Source organism: Peromyscus maniculatus, chromosome 3 (assembly GCF_049852395.1).
Source record: "Peromyscus maniculatus bairdii isolate BWxNUB_F1_BW_parent chromosome 3, HU_Pman_BW_mat_3.1, whole genome shotgun sequence".
Classification (NCBI taxonomy): domain Eukaryota; kingdom Metazoa; phylum Chordata; class Mammalia; order Rodentia; family Cricetidae; genus Peromyscus; species Peromyscus maniculatus.
Window position 1 is genome coordinate 77,513,966 of NC_134854.1, and position 18,697 is coordinate 77,532,662.

An 18,697-nucleotide genomic window follows, 5' to 3' on the forward strand; every position below is an offset into this window, starting at 1 on the left:
CTCCTCGTGCATGCACATACATACATGCATGCACACCACACACCATGCTTTGCTTGGACTATGGATCCAGCTGGCAGGAGCTTACATGAGATAGGGGGCTAGCAGCTGGTGGGAGCTAACATTAAGATGGAGGGATGTTTTCTGGAAGTCAAGCTGTCTCTTACACCCGAGGTCCATTACATCTGAGGTCTGTCTGTCCTGATGATGCCTCCTGGCCTCAATCCAGATGAGAACCAGGAGGCATTTGGATCCCATTAGAAATGAAGGGGGAGGGGGGCCTGAGCTGCAGAAAAATAAAAGGATGAAACTGTTGTGTAAGGGACAAGTACAGTGCATGGATAGAATGCAGTGCTCTGTGAAACTGGCTGGTACCCACCTGCTCGGAGAACAGAAGGTTAATTTAACAGAAGGTTAAATCTGAAGGATTTTTGAGCTGGTTGCTAATCCTTCATCACCTTTAAATCTATCACAGTTGGAGTTTTTACACCACAGGTGTTGGAAAGGCCACAGTTTCGGGCTGCTGCCCCACTTCTAGCTGATTACTAGTTATTTCCCAGCATCCCACTGTCTAATGGAATCCAAATGCTTCCTGGTCCTCATCTGGATTGAGGCCAGGAGGCATCATCAGGACAGACAGACCTCAGATGTAATGGACCTCGGGTGTAAGAGACAGCTTGATTCCAGAAAACATCCCCCCATCTTAATGTTAGCTCCCACCAGCTGCTAACCCCCTGTCTCATGTAAGCTCCTGCCAGCTGGATCCATAGTCCAAGCAAAGCATGTGTATGTGTTTATATGTGGGGGTGAGGTGGGGGGCTGCGGGAGGACTAGCCAGAGATCCATAAATAAGAATGAAAGGAGGAAGAAAGGGATGAGGGGTAGGAAGGAAGAAAGGGAGGGAGGGAGGAAGGAAGGAAGGAAGGAAGGAAGGAAGGAAGGAAGGAAGGAAGGAAGGAAGGAAGGAAGGAAGGAAGGAAGAAAGGGAGGAAGGAAGGGAGGAAGGGAGGGAAGGGTGAGCCAGGGAGGAAGGAAGGGAAGTGGGGGGAATACTAAAAGCAGACACGGCTTGGCTTTTAGCACTAAGAATAAATTATAACAAGTGTGGCTTAATGCTTGCATTCCTACATGCCTCTAAGAAGTACATACAATTTATACCTTTACCCTGAAGACGGTACCTATTAAACCAAGGCTGTCACTCAGTCTCTTGGAGCTGAGCTTGGACTTGACATATGGGTGGAAGGCACGAAGGACCAGAGTATGCAGACGGCAGCAGCTCTATTCTGTGAATACCCAGCCACAGTCTCACAGACACTTGAAGTAGGGTGTGAAATATAAATAGTCTGTTCTTCCAGGAGCTGCCCAAGAAGCTGGCAGCCAAGCACAGAGGACAAACAAGGACAGCACAAGAAATGATGCTCACAGCACAGCTGGAAGGCCATCTCCAGCTGTGCAGCAGTATGCTCCACCTGCCTGCTGAGGTAGACTGTGGGCCACCCCCACATGCAGTCACGTGAGGGTGGGGGTGTGGTGAATCTGTCTTTCTAGCTGGCTTCTGGGCAGTGTTCCTGTAGAGGCCAGGCTTTGAGAACAGCCCTTCTAGGATTTTGCCACTCACAGTGCTGTGGTTGTGATCTACATGAGTGGGTCTCACCTTGCAGGCCATGCTGCGCCCCCATTGGGGGTCAAAGGACCTTTTCACAGAGGTTGTCTAAGACCATCAGAAAACACAGATATTTACATTACGATTCATTAACAGTAGCAAATACAGTTATGAAGGAGCAACGAAAATAATTTTATGGCTGGGGGGTCACTACAACATGAGGAACTGTATTAAAGGGTTGCAACATTAGGAAGGTTGAGAACCACTGATCTACAGTATTCATATTTCTACAGCTCCCCAGTTAACATTGGAGGACTCTGGGCTCAGGAGTCATTCACAGAACTTGCTTGGTATGAAAGACTAGGCTTAGCCAGTTTAAAGCTGGGCCCAGACTCTGAACTAGACCCTGAACTTAGACATCTACTCTAGGTACAGACTGTGCATGTCCTCCAAGAAACTGCCATGCTCAGGGTATTTGTCACACTGTTCTTATTGCAACAGCTATGTGTGGGCCCAGGGGAGATGTCAATTTAAATGGCTACGGGTCAGCCATCATCAACTTCTGCATGTATCATTACCCCAGACTTTGATAACTCTCACAGCACCAATTATCCACCAATTACAGCTTCTCTGTCTCTGTCCTTCAGTCCTGGAGATCCCCATGGAGTGTGTCTTCCCTGAACAACCCAAATGCACCAGGCAGGGAGCCTTCAAGCACCCAGGGTCTATGGTGGGCTAGCCCTGGAATTCACACCCAGAAGTGTCTGTGAAGGCACAGCCCTGGAATTTTGTGCCACTTGGGTGTCGTTAGATCCCAGAATCCTCTGCTTCCCCTCTCTGTTGCCTTTAGTCACCCTTAGATTTGTGCTGTTCATTCAAACTTGACATTGGAAATGTAAGCTGTGAAGCTTCACGTTTTATACTTTCAGTACTGTTTATATTTTACATACTCATCCACCACTGGGGGGGGGGGGGGGAAGATCCATGGTAGAGTTAGGACTAACACAAAACCAATTAGCTTTATATCCTCATTCATCACTCAATCCTAACTGTATCGGAGTTCATTACATTGCACAGACTTTTGGTATGGTTAAATGGGTATGGGATATTATTTATTTACTTGCAAGGCTTTTATAATAAAGTTTATAAAATAATTTCGTTTCTCTGGACTCAGTTTTTAAAAAGACTATGTGTTGTTCGGTTTTCTCTCTTCTCCCTGCAGGCAGGCTGCAATCTCTCTGCAGCCTTGAGCATTCTCATGCACAGCAGGGTAAAGAGCACATAGATACTGAGCGGGCTGCTCCCGGGCTTGAGAATCTCAGGAAGACAAAATGCAAAGCATGAAAGGAACGGTGTTCTCCATCAACACTCAGAAGTTAACTTCCTGGATTAGATGTCGCCATCTCCCCAGGTCCCATACCGCAGAACTAGCACAGAGTCACAAATGAGGGACTTCATAGGGGTGTTTTCCATTGCTGATTCTTCATTTTCAGGGTTTCTACTAAATGTAGAGGTTCATTTTTAAAAAGAAAGAAAAAATACTAAGTAAGGGAGATGCCAAAACCAATTCAAAAGTTGTTGGTCTACATGTTTTGTTGGGAAAAATGAAACTGGTTAAACATAGAAGTTTGTCTGCCTCTTTTCCAGTTCTGATTTTACCCAGACTAATATCCCAGAACTCAGGAGGCTGAGAAAGGAGGATCGTCAGTACTGGGCCAGCCTGGATTACAAAGTAAAACACTGTCTCCGAAGGGAAGGAGTGAGGGAGAGAAAATGATAAAAAGAAAAGAAAATGGCACAGAAATGCTACCCAAAGGCCATCCCTAGCAGATCTGCATGGGGTTGGCAGAAGTCATGGGGTCATAGGCACTTCTAGGAAAATGTTCAGTTTCCCCCAAGGGGGGAAAAAACTGTCCAAACCTCGGTTCTTCTTCCTAGGAAGTTAGCTTTGGGACGTTCTAGTGCCATCCAATAGGCCTTGTATTGAAACCGGAGGGGACTTGGCATAGAGAAGAACCATCACTTGGTGTGTCCACTCCACTCTGAAGGCCAAGCCCTCCATCCCTCAGCTCCATCTTCACTCAGCTACATCCTGATTCCGCGTCAGAGGAGTAGTGCTCTCTCCCACACTCTAGTCTCCTTATTCATGCACCACTCAGCTACCCATCACCCTCACATGCCAGGCCCAGGCCCCATACTTGTGCCACAGGGGTGAAGAGATATCAAGATCTCAGCCCATCCAGCTTCCACATCTAGCTCTTTCTGGTCCATGGTGTCTAGGAGAAGGGAGAAAGCAGGAAAGACCACCAGGGGGCTGACAGGAGAGGGGTTGTGCCATCTGTGGTCTTGTTATATTTTATACATTGTATTATCCGTTTCTCTTGTATGCTATTATAATTTCTAATTCCATAATATTCTCCTATTTAAAATACTGTTTATAAAGGTTCAAAACTCTTGCTTGTGAATGAGGGATTTTAAAGACATGTTTTTCATTAACAGTTCTTCGTTTTCAGAGTTTCTATTAGAACAGTTTATACAGAAAGTTGTATAAGCAATACCACAACCTACATTTAAAACATCTTCGTTATCCCAAGGACACTGCCCTAACCCACTCCTGTACCCCATCCCAACCCCAGAGAAGCATTCATCCACTTTCTACCTCTGTGACTCCACCTCTTCTGTGATTCACACATGTGACATTTGTATCTGATGTCTTTGACTTAGTGTATATCATGTTCTCAAGACCCTATTTGTAACACATAGCAGTACTTAATTATTTTGTTGATAATATTCCATTACCATCTATTCTATTTTCCCCATCATCTTAGAATTTCTATCAAATGGAACGTCTTACAATACAGTAAGTACAGGAGAAAAGAATTCCCACTCCCATTGGCAGTGGTTTCAGGGAATCACCATTCTGTACCTGACCAGATCCATGCCCAGTAAGGCTTCCGTCTCAGCAGCCGGCTCTCTGGCAGTGATGGCTTCATTGGCTATGCATACCCCGTGTTCATTGGCTCCCATTTCTGCCCCCCAGAGCCAGGCAGGTCTGCTTATCACTATGGCGTGGGTCCTGGGAACTTGGTCGATTGAGATGTAAGTGCACTGAAAAGGAAGACAAGCAAGAAGGTGCCATCACCCGTGAGAAACCTTGGTACCTACGCTGGAACATCACATTAGTTACAGAGCTGCGAAGTAAAAGACCCGAAATGTCCAGTCTCCATACAGACACCTGGGGCAGCTGCAGGGTCCACCGTCTGGTCTGGCAGGGTCCCTGGTCTGGTCTGGCAGGGTCCCTGTGGTTTGCCCTTCGGCTTTGATCAAGCCAGTCTGCTCACAGTGTTTCCTCTCACACTATCACCCTCAGCAGGTGTGGAGCTGACCACTGCACTGCCATTCTCTGCCCGCTTACAGTTCTTCATCCTTATAGGCAAAACTCCAGCTCTATCAGTGGTTCCCAAACCCCCTAGAAGTCATGGCTCTCTAGCTTCAAAAGGAACTTTACCCAGAAAGCAGGTAAGAAGATGTGTTGTCTAAAGCAAACAAAAACAGGGCTTCTGAGGCCCTAGGGTCTGTGGAACATTTGACAACCTGTGATCTCAGCAGGGTAGAATAGGGGGACCCAAAACAAGGCTACCATTGCACTTTGACATGACAAGGAATCCTCACACCCCCCACTTCCCCTCCTAACCACTGGATTCTCATGCTAAGGTAGTAAAGCCACCAACAGGAAAACTTTGCAGAGGGGCAAAATTCTCTACACTAACAGTACACACTACTCCGAGAACCTGGGCCTAACCTGGAAGAATGAGGATGCTTGTTTAGATCAAATGACTACTAAGGTATTTTTAACCTCGGATCCTTCTGCCAGGGGCTGAGGATGAGGCTCAGTTGGTAGAGTGTTTTCCTATCATCCAGGAAGTCCTGAGTTTGATCCCATAAATCAGGCATGGTGGCATACACTTGGGAGGTAGAGGCTCAAGGATCAGAAATTCAAAGCCAGCCTTGGCTACATAGTAAGTTCAAAGCCAGCTTGGGCTATTTGAGATCCTGTTTCAATAAGTAAATTAATAAGCAAATCAACCACAAAAACCAAGTGCCTTCCTTTTACACAAACTGATGCACAGAAGGAAAATTATATATATATATAAAAAAAAGCTGGCCCACCAAAAGTGGTCAGGGGCATGGTGGGAAAGGCACTCAGATCATTGCCTGCTCTGCTTCCTTCCCCCTTCCCACGTCAGGCCTCACTCCACTCCCCACCTCCAGGGGACTGGACTGGGGCACTCAGTTATCCGTGGGGCCTCACGATTGCCTTCTGTAAGCCTGTAACGTGCTCTTTGTATGGTGTCTGTGGTGTGGAAGCACTGAGCTAGCCTCGAGCTCCCTCTACGTTTTAGATTGGGAGGCTGAAAGCACTGGGTCCAAGGCAGCCTGAGATAGCTTTCTTTTTTCAGTTCAAGTCAGCTGTTCGTGAACCGAGTGCAGCCCCGACAGGCACTCTGCATTGGCTCCCTGTAACCACTAGCTCTGTCCAGACTTCTCGGCTTCAGCGGCCACTTCGGCCCCTGCACAACTCACGTCAGGTGTTCCTCAGCAAGGGACTAAGATTATTTCGCCCAATACATTTTTAGAAACTGAAAGGTAATTAATCCCAGAGGTTTCCAAGAAATCCTTGAGGTAGGGGTGTGTGTGTGTGTGTGTGTGTGTGTGTGTGTGTGTGTGTGTGTGTGGCAAATGGACAATAAAACACACTCTTGAAATGTTTTCCCTGATTTACTTGTTGAAAATAATTTAGTTTTAAAAATGGCCCTTGCAGAACAAAAAGCTGGCCCAGCGATGCTCACAACTATACTCCTCCATGCTTTTCTAAATGGAAGTGAAGTTTCCATCTTCAAAACGTATTCCCTCCCTTGTACAAAGCAAGCAATTCCGTATCGCCATGGCTTCATGCGGAATGTCCCCTGACACCCATGTGTTAAAGGCTTGGCCCCCAGGGCAATAGTACTGTCACCAGACATTCAGGGGCAATTGCCCCAGCTCCATCAGCCCCAGCAGACTAGGCTCAGCTGACCTAAGCAATATGCCAATTAAAAAGAGCAGCAAATTACGAAAGACAGAGCAAGGAGAGCTAGTGAATGTCAGGAAGTGTCCAGGGACTCTTCGACTTCATCTTTGGGGCACTTATGATGAGCTCTAGGTTTTAATAGAGAGAGAATCAGGGTATAAGGGCACAGGGCATTCGCAAGGGTGAGGTACAGTCTGTTAATCACTGTCTCATCTGATTCTGCAAGGTGGTCTAAGAAAGATGTATTGCTTATGAGGACAAGCTGGTTCTCAGGAAATGATCGCTTTTGTTCAAGGCTTCAGCCTGGCTTCCATCGGGAAGGTGGTCTGTCCTGTGAGGCGTTGCTGTTCCTGGAATTCAAAGAGACTTCAGGTTTAAGACAATAAATGGTCTCTGTGCCTTCATCCTTGAAGGGGAATATGATAGGCTAAGTGACACAAGGCAAAATAGAAAAACAGAAATTAAACAACATGAGAAAGGAATAAAGGCCCCACTCTGAGATCTGGTTTGCCTTTGAGAGCCCACAAATTTCAACACAACTGATGAAACCAAAATTACCTACAGTGAGACTATGTGCTTACCAAAAGGCATCTCAAACAAGAGTGTTCAAAACAACAAATGAGGCGGCTGGAGAGATGGCTCAGGGGTTAAGAATTGGCTGCTCTTTCAGAGGACCTGGGTTCAATTCCCAGCCTCCACACGGCAGTTCACAAGCAGCCCACAACTGTCTGTAACTCCTGTTCTAGAGGATCTGGTGCCTCCTTCTGCTCTCCATGGCCACCAGGCACACATACCGTACAAAACACATACGCAGGCAAAACTCCTATACACATAAGATAAAAATCAAATAATTAAAAAACCAATGAATGTTGCTCACTGAAGCCCAGAATGTGTGTGCCCTTGAGTTCCACCTTTAAAAATACCACACAATTACATTTACAAAGAGAAATCATTGATACAAAAAATAACTACACCATCTCACATTTTCCCCTAATTTAAAATCTTTCATTTTAACCAGTTCGTAATCATTAAATCTTGTAAATTACATCCTTTGAGGACTTCAACTTTGGAAACCCCAGGATTAAATGTACAACCACATAAATCCCTACTCCTTAGAGAAGCCAACATCTGTATTCTGAGATTATGCACTGCCTGTTTCCTGTAAGAATCCCTGCCTCAACGCCTATTAACCTCACTAACTCTGCTTCGCTCTGGCTCATTCCCAAATTCCTTTCTGTGGCAGAGTCAAGGATCCAGCGTCACTTGAGCCTAAGTCCCTAAAGGAGAAGGAAATTTCTCCTCTGGCTGCTGGTGCTGTGTTAGGGTGGTCTTCTTGACCCGACCCCGCCCCCCCCCCACACACACACAGCAGACACACCTTGAGTGGCTGACATGCCCACAGCAGCAGTGAGCAGGAGGCTGACACATAGGAAAAAAACAGAAAAAAACAAGTAAAGGTTTTCCTCTTGGGTTCAGTTATCTATGGGCCCAAATGAGGGGCAGAAGCTTCAAAGTGCCTGTCCTGGAATCCTTCAGAGGTGCAGCCAAGTGAGAGCCTTGGGTCCCCAGAGGTCTCAATGGGACTATAGGACCCTGGCCTCTTTCTATCTTGATCCTTTGGGTCTTGATGTAAGCAGTTCTCAATCATGTGCTCTTGCCCTGATACCTGCCTTCCCACAGACCTAAGGTAACAGGGCCAAATAGTCACAGCTGGAAGCCCCAAACTGTGAGCCCAGATAAACCCTTTCCCTGCATAGCTTAGCTAGCGGGAGCATCCTGATGCTGAGGAAAGGCTAACCCAAGGCATTGGCCAAGACTTTTCAAGACTCCTTCCCCAAGGAGCACAAATGACAGATTTTATCTTGAAAAACACGAGTGAGTAGGGAAGGAATTGTGGCTTCTCAAGCATGTAGATTCATCGTTCCATTTTTTTTTTTTTTTTTGAGGCAGGACAATGTTAAAATAGGAAATGGTTTTATTAATGTATCCTCCAGTTCACTTCTGCTCACTCATTTCCATTTTACCAATTGTGCAGAGAGCACCCACTACACTCAGAGACAGAGCCAGCAGCAGCTGGGGCGAGGGCCAGAGACCCAAGGAGTTCTTTCCAGTGACCACTACTCACTCAGGGAAAGACGGGATTCTTGAATTTGTCACAGAAAAGAATTGCAGGACAAGTCAGGTTAAAGCAGAACTGGAGTTTACTAAGAGATGTCAGCAGAGACTTAAGCACTGGAGTTAGAGAGGCGCTCAAGGGGAGCACAAGACAGAGTCACGGGGGAGGCTTCCATTCTCAAGGGACACTCACACTTCAGTGTCTTACAAGTACCCGGATAGAGCATCTTGGCTACTGTCAGGTTGCATCTCAAAAGGTTGCTAAGAAGCATTTTTTTCTTCCTATTTCCTCTTTTTCCTTAAATGGGATTACAAGGTGGTTCCGGGGGGTCTTAGATAGGACTTCAGTCTGGTAAGGTAAAACCTGTGTCACAAAAGCAGCTCCAGGAGGTCCAACACATCTGTACTGAGACTCCTTGAAAGCTGCAGATCAGGGTGGGAGGCAGGAGAAAGGCTTCACTGGAAGCCCTATCTGCCTGGACTTTGCCTTGGTTATTTTTTCATTATCCTGACAAAAAAAAGCAACTTTGGAGACAATGGGTTTATTGGGGTGCACAGTCACAAGGTACAGTCTGTCAGGACAGTCATGACAGGAGGAAGAGTTCTGATTGCCAGAGCTGGAGGCAATTGCTCACACTGTGTCCACAGTAGGAAGTCAGAGAACCAGGAACCCTGGGGCCAGCTCCCTCTCTACCTCTCATGCAATCCAGGACAGGAGCCCAGAGAATGCCATTCACTTACCTAACCTCACAGGCATGGCCAGAGGCTAACCCAACCTAGATAATCCCACATAGACATGGGCAGAGGCTCATCTCCTAGGCAACTCTAGATCCTATTAAGTTGGTAATTGATATTGATATTAACTATCACAGGTCCTCAGACGTGATCCACTGCTATTTTAATATGTATTTGAAACATACCTACAAAAGGAATATTGTCGCCATGTTGGCCACCTTCATAGCAAATGCTGTAAATTAATTATGCTGGAATTTCTGACTTTCAGATAGCAAGAGGCTTCAATCAGACTCCCCTCCCGTGTCCCCTCAGTTTTTCCTATGTGTCCTGCCTAAAAAGAATTCATGCCGTGTACTGTCAGCAGACATCATGGAGGCCAGTCCCTGCTCTATGTCTGGGAAGGAGAAGGAGCAAGCACAAATGGTGACCATCATCAGGATGACCTCAGGACATGTCACAGGGGCTGCCTATTTCATACACATGGTATCTTGTGACCCCCTTCTGATCAACCATGTTTCCTATTCTATTCCATATAATTGATGTTTTAATTATATGTGCTATTTACATATCTGCTGTCTCCTTCAGCTAGAATGTCAAGTCATGAATAAAAATGTTTTTTGTTGCTTAGGTTATAAACATATCCCAAGGTTGAATTTAGTAAGCACCGATGAGCTTTTTTAAGGAAATGTTTTTATTTAATGCAGATGACTGTTTTGTCTGCAGATATGTATGTATATGTATCGTGCATATCCAGTGCCTGTTGCAGTCAGCAGAAGGTTTCAGATCCCCTGGAACTGGAGTTATAGATAGTTGTAAGCCACCACATGGGTGCTGGGAACTGAACCCAGGTCCTCTACTAGAGCAGCAAGTGCTTAACCTCTGAGCCATCTCTCCAGACCTGTCAATGAACTGGATGGATGGATGGATGGATGGATGGATGGATGGATGGATGGATGGATGGATATGTAGATGGATGGAAGGGTGGGTGGATAGATGGAAGGGTGGGTGGATTGATGGATGGATAGATGGGTGGATGGATGGGTGGATCGGTGGGTGGGTGGGTAGATGGGTTGGTGGGTGGGTGGGTGGGTGGGTAGATGGGTGGGTGGGTAGATGGGTGGGTGGGTAGATGGGTGGGTGGGTGGGTGGGTAGATGGGTGGGTGGGTAGATGGGTTGGTGGGTGGGTGGGTGGGTAGATGGGTGGGTGGGTGGGTGGGTAGATGGGTGGGTGGGTAGATGGGTGGGTGGTGGAGAGAGGAACGGATGAATTACCAAGGTCTCAGAGAGTGTAGGGGAGAATACATCTGGTTGGCCAGAGACTGTGAAGTAGGGGACATTTGAAAGAATCTTAAAATGGCCCAGGCAGTAGATTCCACGAAAAACTAAGGGCCTGAGAATAGAAAACTGTATGTTCACTGTGTGTTCACAGTTCAAGAAAGTCCCCTCAGTGGCACCGAGGGGAGCTGCTGCACCACACTGTGGCACAGAACTACAATGGCTCAGTAAGGACTGAATGATAAATCTGTCCCACACTGAATCAGAAAGACCAGATGGTGCTTGTGGGAGTTAAAATCCGGGCAGCCAACCTGACACTTTTCAGGCTAGATTTAGATGATGGGGAAGGAAGGGGATCCCCAAGTAGCCAGATGGGCCCAGTCAGCCCCTCCTGAGCCTGAGAGTCTGTGCTCCAAATCCACCCCATAGGGGAGCCTGTAATATGCGCCCCCAAAGGCCTCTTTGTCACAGGCCTCAGGAACCCTGGCCTAACAAGGGCCCTTGTGTGACAGCTATTCAAGCCTTCTCTGCTCCATTGTCAGTTAAACCCAGCTAATCATGACTACCTCTGGGGCGGGGGAGAGGGAGGGGGCTGGGGAGGAGTGAGCCCAGCAGGCTCACACAGATTGGCTATTTACAGTGCCAGCGTGAAAAGTAAATCTCACAAAACAAGTGCCGCTTACACCAGATGTAATTAGCTAGGCTTTGCAGAGCCAACCATCTAGAACGTGGACTCTGAAGGAAGTCATGTTAATAAATAAAATCCATGGACCTTGGCAATTGTTCTATAATTAATAAGGGAAAGAAGAAGCAGGATTTGAGGTATAGAGGCTTCCCCCAAGAGCACCTGAAATCTCTCATGGCAAAATTCCCAGTTACATTTACAGTCAAACAAACAACAACAACGAAAACCTCGGAGAGTAGGGAGATGCCTCAGAAAGCTAAGTACTTGTCACCTAAGCATGAGGCCCTGAGTTCCTTTTCAGCACCCAAGAAAAGCTCTCTGCAGCGGAGCACACCTGTAACATTGACACCCATAAGACAGAGACAGGGGGATGCCTGCTAGTCTTGCCAAACTGGTGGACTCCATGTTCAGTGAAAAAGTCTCTCAAAAACTTAAGTGGAAACAATTGGGGAAAAACACCTGATACCAATCCCAGGTCTTCACATGTGCATGTAAATATCCTCTCTCTCTCTCTCTCTCTCTCTCTCTCTCTCTCTCTCTCTCTCTCTCTCTCTCTCTCTCTCTCACTCTCACTCTCTCTCTCTCTCTCTCTCTCTCACACACACACACACACACACACACACACACACACACACACACATTGTGCACATACATGAACACATGCATATACAAAAGAAAAGTCTCCACCACTTGAAAGGATCTTGACAAAGGTGGTTGGACGCTAAGGAAAAGGATAAATAGTGTGTCTCACATCTCCACAGCCCTCCCACCCTGCCCTCCATAAAACAGTCTGTCAGTGTGTGTGACCTTGGGTGCCAAAGCCACAACCGTAGAAGGCTGCCTGAGCAGGAGGGACACTTTCCATTGTCAACACGAGCCTATCCTGAGTTCTCATTCTTTCAAGTGGCTTCAGGGAGACACCTGGAGGAAGGGGCAGAGAAGATGGGCCTTCCAAGGGCCCCCCCCCCCCACACACACACACAATGACAGACAGCACCACTGTGCATAGCAAAGCCCTTCCACGTCTTGTGGGACTGGGTCAAAACCGAAAAGCAAGCTCAGCTTCACGGGTGCCTATGCCACCCACATTCCAGAGCGCACTCTTTCTGGACTTCGCCCAGTGAAAGGCGAACAGACTCGCACAATAGGCATTTCAGTGTGTGAAATGCGGCCATTGTATCTTTCCTACTGTACTCAGATGGGAACCACAGCCCTGACACCACCAGTGAGGACCTTGGAGGGACAGCTGATGAGTCAGCCAGGCTTCAAGGGCAGAAGAGAAAAGACTGGGAGACTGAGGTACTTTGGGAAAGAAGTGTGAGAAGCTTGCATCTTGGAAGCAATTAAAGCAGCAATACTCTGATGGCTGGGGCTTAGGGCAGGGTCTGGTTTTACCCAGGGTCCCCCCTCCAATTTGACTTACCAGTGAATTCTAGGGAAGGGGCTGAGGGCAGAGAGCACATCTCAGAATTGCCTGGCATTTCCCTGAGACTGCCAGATCTCTGGGGATGGACAATGTGGAGGCCTGGCTTGAGGAGGGGGTTTGGGAAGGAAGCCCTCTACTAGGCCACAAGCACTCCCAAAGCTGTGAGCATCAGACTTCTCTCCCAGGGCAGACCTTGGCCTTAGAGATGCAGAGAAGAAAACAGAAAGATGTTTCCCTTGTTTTTGTTTTTTGTTTTTTTGAAGGTCCATTTTAATTGATGTTCATTTTTTACAAAAGAAACAAACAGCAGAATAATGGTTTGAGATTTATTATCAATAATTTATTATTATTATTATTATTATTATTATTATTATTATTATTATTATTATGTGTCAAATCTAGTTTTGTTAGTAATAATTAGTCTCGCTGGGTAATGATAGCATACACCTTTAATCCTAACACTCGGGAGGCAGAGGCAAGCATATCTCTGTGAGTTCAAGGCCAGCCGGGTCTACAGGGTGAGTCCCAGGACAGCCAGGGCTACACAGAGAAACCCTGTCTCAAAAAACCAAAACAAAAAACAAACAAACAAAAAAAAAAAAGTAATTAGTCTTGTGGGCAACAGGTATAAATGTGAACTTTACTAAAAACTCATTATTTTTCTGAAACAGTATTCTAATGTTGGTACAATATTCTCCTAAATAGATGATTCAGCCATATAAGAACAAACATGTGTCCACAGACATATATGCATACACACAGACACACAAACAGCACATTACCCAGGATAGTTGTTCATCTGCTTCCTCTCCCCATCCAGGAAGAGCTGCACACACATGTCTAAGACAGAGGTGAATCATGGGATGCTCAGCAATACAGCATCCCCAGACAGCACGGAGGAACTTCCAAAGATAAATACAGGTGCTCGCTTCAGCGGCACATACACTAAAATTAGAATCACATGGAGATTAGCACGGTCCTTGCACATGGTAAAAAAAGAAAAAAGGAAAAAGTCTTCTCCACCCTATTCTTCAACCCTAAGAGAAGTTGTCATAAACTGAGACCCCACATGGAAAAATTAAAAATATCAACTCCAATGTTTCAGTCCTCCAGCTGTGCATTGGAACAAAAGCATTCGGTGTAATTTTAGAACTGAGAATCTTGTGCTGGGGAACCTCATTTCTTATTCTTAGCATCTCAAGCAACGTGACAGGTAGATGGGAATGACTGGTAGGAAGGTGAAGGGTGGGTGGATTGGATGGACAGAATGGAAGGAAAGCCACGTGGAAGGATGGACGAGCTGTCTGTCAGGAGGCCACTTTAACATGCTTGTATGAGTTCTGCAAGTAAACCTCGGGGTCTGTGTGTTTGAAAGAGCATGAGATGGGTGTCGTTTCAGAATTATCCCTTTTATGTTATGTGCATGAGTGTTTTGCCTTCCTGGACTTTGCACCATGTGTGGGCCTGGTGCCCAAGGAGGTCAGAAGAAGGCATCAGACTCCCTGAAACAGGAGTTATGGATAGGTGTGAACCACCACATGAGTGCTGGGAACTGAACCCAGGTCCTCTGCAAAGAGCAACAGTGTCTTAACCACTGAGCCATCTCCCCAGCCCCTGATTTTTTTTTTTTTTTAATGAGAAGCTCTGAGGTCTTTTTGTTTTGTTTTGTTAAGTCTGTATGGTCAGGAGTGTTTCTATGGAAGTCTCATGATAGTGATTGTGGCTCCTAGGGGCAAATATATAAAAGAGATTGTCATTCCGTATTTGTGACACTGAAAAAAAATGGAGACTGAGATAACTACAAGGAGTTAAAGAGGTAAGAGGAAGGCTGAAGAGCAGGCTGAGACACAAACACCACTGACAATTCAGGCACTAGGACCTTGTGTCAGTGACCATGACAAAAGGCCCGAGGAAATCAGCTCAGAGGAGGAGCCGTGCGCTTTGGCTTTGGTTCTGAGGCTTCCGTGAGTGGTCACTCTGCTTCTTGTCTCTGAGCCAGTGGTGTAGCAGGGCATCACGGCAGGGTGCGTGTGACAGAGCACAGATGCTCACCTCACGGTGACCGGGAAGCAGAGAAAAAGAGGGGACTGGGCCCCCCACCCCGAGACCTACTTCCTCCAACCAGGCCCCCCAAGTGTCCACTGCTTCTCAACATCACCACCAGCTGTGGACAATCCTTTAACACGTGAGCAGTTGAGGTTATTTGAGATTCAGATCGTAGGCCAGCAAGAGGGCTAAATGTGGAAAAGGACTTGCAGCCAAGCCTGAAGACCCGAGTTTGATCCCCTGGGGCCCACATGGTTAAAGGAGAGGGCAGAACCCCACAAGTTGTCCTCTTCACACACCACACACACCATGGCATGTACACTTCCTGTCCAACCCCCGCCAAAAATAAAATTAATTAAAAATTTTTATTCTAAAACATATAACTGTGATAAGCCCAGCACCACAAAGTCTCCATGCTAGTCAGAGACAGCTGTGGGAGGGATAAAGAAAAGGGGAAGTAGGGTAGATATAGATACATCCCTTTCTTAAAACATCCTGCTTTAAGCTTACAAAGGGCTTTTTCGTGTCAGTTCATATGTCTTATAATAACATCCTGGGTTGCAAGGAGTCATGATCTCCATTCAGAAAATAAGGGAACTGAGTATCAAAAGATACAGTAAAGCAGAAAGCGGAACAAGAACCCAGGACCCATCACCAGGTCAGAACTCATTGTGTTGGCTTCGGGTTACTGTGAAGTGTCACTTGACTACAATGGGGGATCACGCACAACAGGTTCCGTGTCCGTAGAGGATCACAGAGTAACAGGAAGAGGACATATTGGTACCAGGACCTTGAAGGATGACCAGGAGTCTACCAAATAGATAAGAGAGGAAGGACATTCTCAGCAATGACAGGAAGATCAAAAAAAAAAAAAATACAAGTTGTTTGTCTAAGAAATGGCAAGAGCTCAGTGTAGCTGAGGCCTAGGGTACAGGCTGAATGGGTAACTAAGAATAAAGACAGGAAAGCACAAAGGAGACGATGTAGCCCATGTCAGTATCCAGCCATCAGAGGCTGGTGATGGGGAGGATGCTCTGGGGACTCTACTTTCTACTCATATTCTTATAAACACAGCACTACTCTTTTTAAAAATTCTAATAATTTTTATAAAGGAAAGAAGTAGACAGGGTGCCAGTTGAGAAGAGTTCTACACAGCATACGTATCAGCCCTGACCATCATCCAACCAAACATTCCAACAAGGTAGGACAGCTTTGCTCTGTAAAGAAACTTCTGGTAATCCTTCAAGAAGAAGCATCAAGACCGAGAGAACTCAGTGCCAATAAGAAGAGAATAACAGAAGGAAGATGAGGTCAGTATGAATGGGACAGGAATGGTGGGGAGGAGATGGGGACACCAGACAGTGTCCGGACAATAGACGCAGTGACAGCTCTCCCTGTGCATCCTGGGATGTGGGAAAGGGAAGAGCAGCCTTTGCCTTGGCTTCCAGTGTAAGCTGTGTGTCTACAGTGGTGTGGTCAGACAGCAGAGACAGGTGGAATGGAGACCATGAGTGTGGTTTTTACCTGGGTGTAACTTTACCTGCCAAACACACGTGTGTACAGAGGCAGCTCACAACACAGGTATGGGACACGGGGAGGAGGCCAGGGGCATCCGGGAGACTGCTGGATATTATCATCCATCTGTGCGAGAGCTCATGAGTCAACCCATGGCATACTTGAGTAGTAACATATTGTGGGTTAAGCCAGTGAACAGAATCACGTCTGCTTCCTGACATTCTGGATATGAGAGCACAGTGCCCAGAGCTGCTTAGCTTGTCCATCAAGAAAGAAAAACCTTCTGAAATTCTCTAACTATTTTTAAAATGGTGTGTATGTTTTGTCTGTGTGTATGGCTGTGCGCCACAAACTTCTCTGGTGCCTGAAGAGGCAAGGAGGGGGCATCAGGTCCCCTGGAATTGGAGTCACAGACAGTTGTGAGCTGGCATGTGTGTGCTGGGACTTGAACCAAGGTTCTCTGAAAGAGCAGCCAATGCTCTTAACAGCTGAGCCATCTCTCCAGCCCCATAAAATTCTTATTTCAGACATGTTTACACCAGGCTTGTGTATAATATTATAGGCACTCTGGCTACTTAACAAATTACCCCAAAACTAAGTGGTATTAATAGTCATTTACTGTGCTCACAGATTCATTGGCTCAGACATGTGAATAGAAAACAGCTAGACACTGTGTCTCCACACGACTGTCTGAGGCTGGATCACCAAGAGGTCTTTCATCCATGTGCTGACAGTAGTTCATGCTAGTAGTTGACTATTGGTCCTTGGGTTTTGTCCATGTGGGACCTGCCCTATGTATGTGGACTACTTTAATACATCCCAGCATGACAGATGGCTGAGTTCTTAGGGTAGAGTCCAGAAAGACAAGGATAAACAGACAGAAAAAACTACATCTTATTATCTAGTCCTGGGAACCACTCTGTATCACTTCTGCATGAACCACCAGTCAGAGGAATCACCAGCCTTTAGCGAGATTCATTCATGCCAATGGTCAGAGTGAATGATGCAGACCCCAGCCATCCCTCTGTCTGGGAGGAATAAGAAGTGCATGAGGGATGGAAATGGGCACCACTGGCTTTGGGGTTTGAATCCATCCTGTAAAAAACCACAGGACCGTTTCAGTTCCCACATCTCTGACGTCAGGTTGGAGAGTTAACTCTTCATAAAAGCAGACAGGAGAGGGAAGGCAACACCAACTCGAGCCAGCAAACTTCATCCATGCAGTCTGCCCTGTTCCTTGAAGAGACACTCACACCCAAATGACACTGATATTCACTCACTGAGGAATAGACGCTGAACTCTGACTCGCCGGAGAAACTCACATTTCTCTTCACCTCCATAAGCGTCCCACTGAAGAGATGTGGACTAGCTAGGGGCTCAACTCAAGAAGCAAGCGGTCCTGTTGAAAGCTCCATGGGACACAGTCTCCCACCATCTTGTACACAGACAGCTACACCAGGGTACACTCAACTCTGCCCTCCTCAAAACAGGCAACTCTTCACTGGGGTCTGTAGCCTTTGGTGCTAATGTCCACATGAGAAGAGTGAAGCAGAAACAGTGTTCAGAAAAGAAAACACTAGATATACTGGTAACGGTGCCTTTAAACCAAGCAGGACAGGAGAAAAATCTTGTATTTTTTTTTCACCATCAAACACTAAGGAGTATAGATACAGAAGGAGCTTGTTCTCTACTAGCCTAGTTTTTCTCTACAAATTCTTAATCATTTAACGACTACAATTTAAAGACACAAATGAATACACTGTAACTAAGAAGCAGGACCCATGACTGCAAACATGACTCAATTGCCAAAGAAATAGAAAGGAATGAGCCAGGCGGTGGTGGCGCACGCCTTTAATCCCAGCACTGGGGAGGCAGAGCCAGGTGGATCTCTGTGAGTTCGAGGCCAGCCTGGACTACCAAGTGAGTTCCAGGAAAAGGCGCAAAGCTACACAGAGAAACCCTGTCTCAAAAAACCAAAAAAAAAAAAAAAAAAAAAAAAAAGAAAGGAAGGAAGGAAGGCGTTAGGCAATCCTCCCCATAACTGGTGAATGAAAGGAAGGAAGGAAAGAAGGAAGGAAGAAAGGAAGGAAAGAAAGAAGGAAGGGAGAGAGAGAGAGAGAGAGAAAGAAAGAAAGAAAGGAAGGAAGGAAGAAAGGAAGGAAGGAAGGAAGAGAGAAAGAAAAAAAGAAAAAGTGATTGTCAACAGAATCTACCAATGCCTCGGAGCT

At 46.3% G+C, this 18,697-nt stretch overlaps 1 protein-coding gene across 1 annotated transcript in view; it reads right to left on the minus strand.

The window, feature by feature from the left end:
- The window catches only part of Scrn1 (secernin 1), a 62,813-nt gene that overhangs the window by 20,611 nt on the left and 23,505 nt on the right, over nucleotides 1–18,697 (minus strand). Inside the window, exon 3 of the mRNA XM_006992176.4 lies at nucleotides 4,527–4,708. Within this exon, the coding sequence (XP_006992238.1) occupies nucleotides 4,527–4,708 (182 nt within the window). The remainder of the gene's footprint in view (nucleotides 1–4,526; nucleotides 4,709–18,697) is intronic.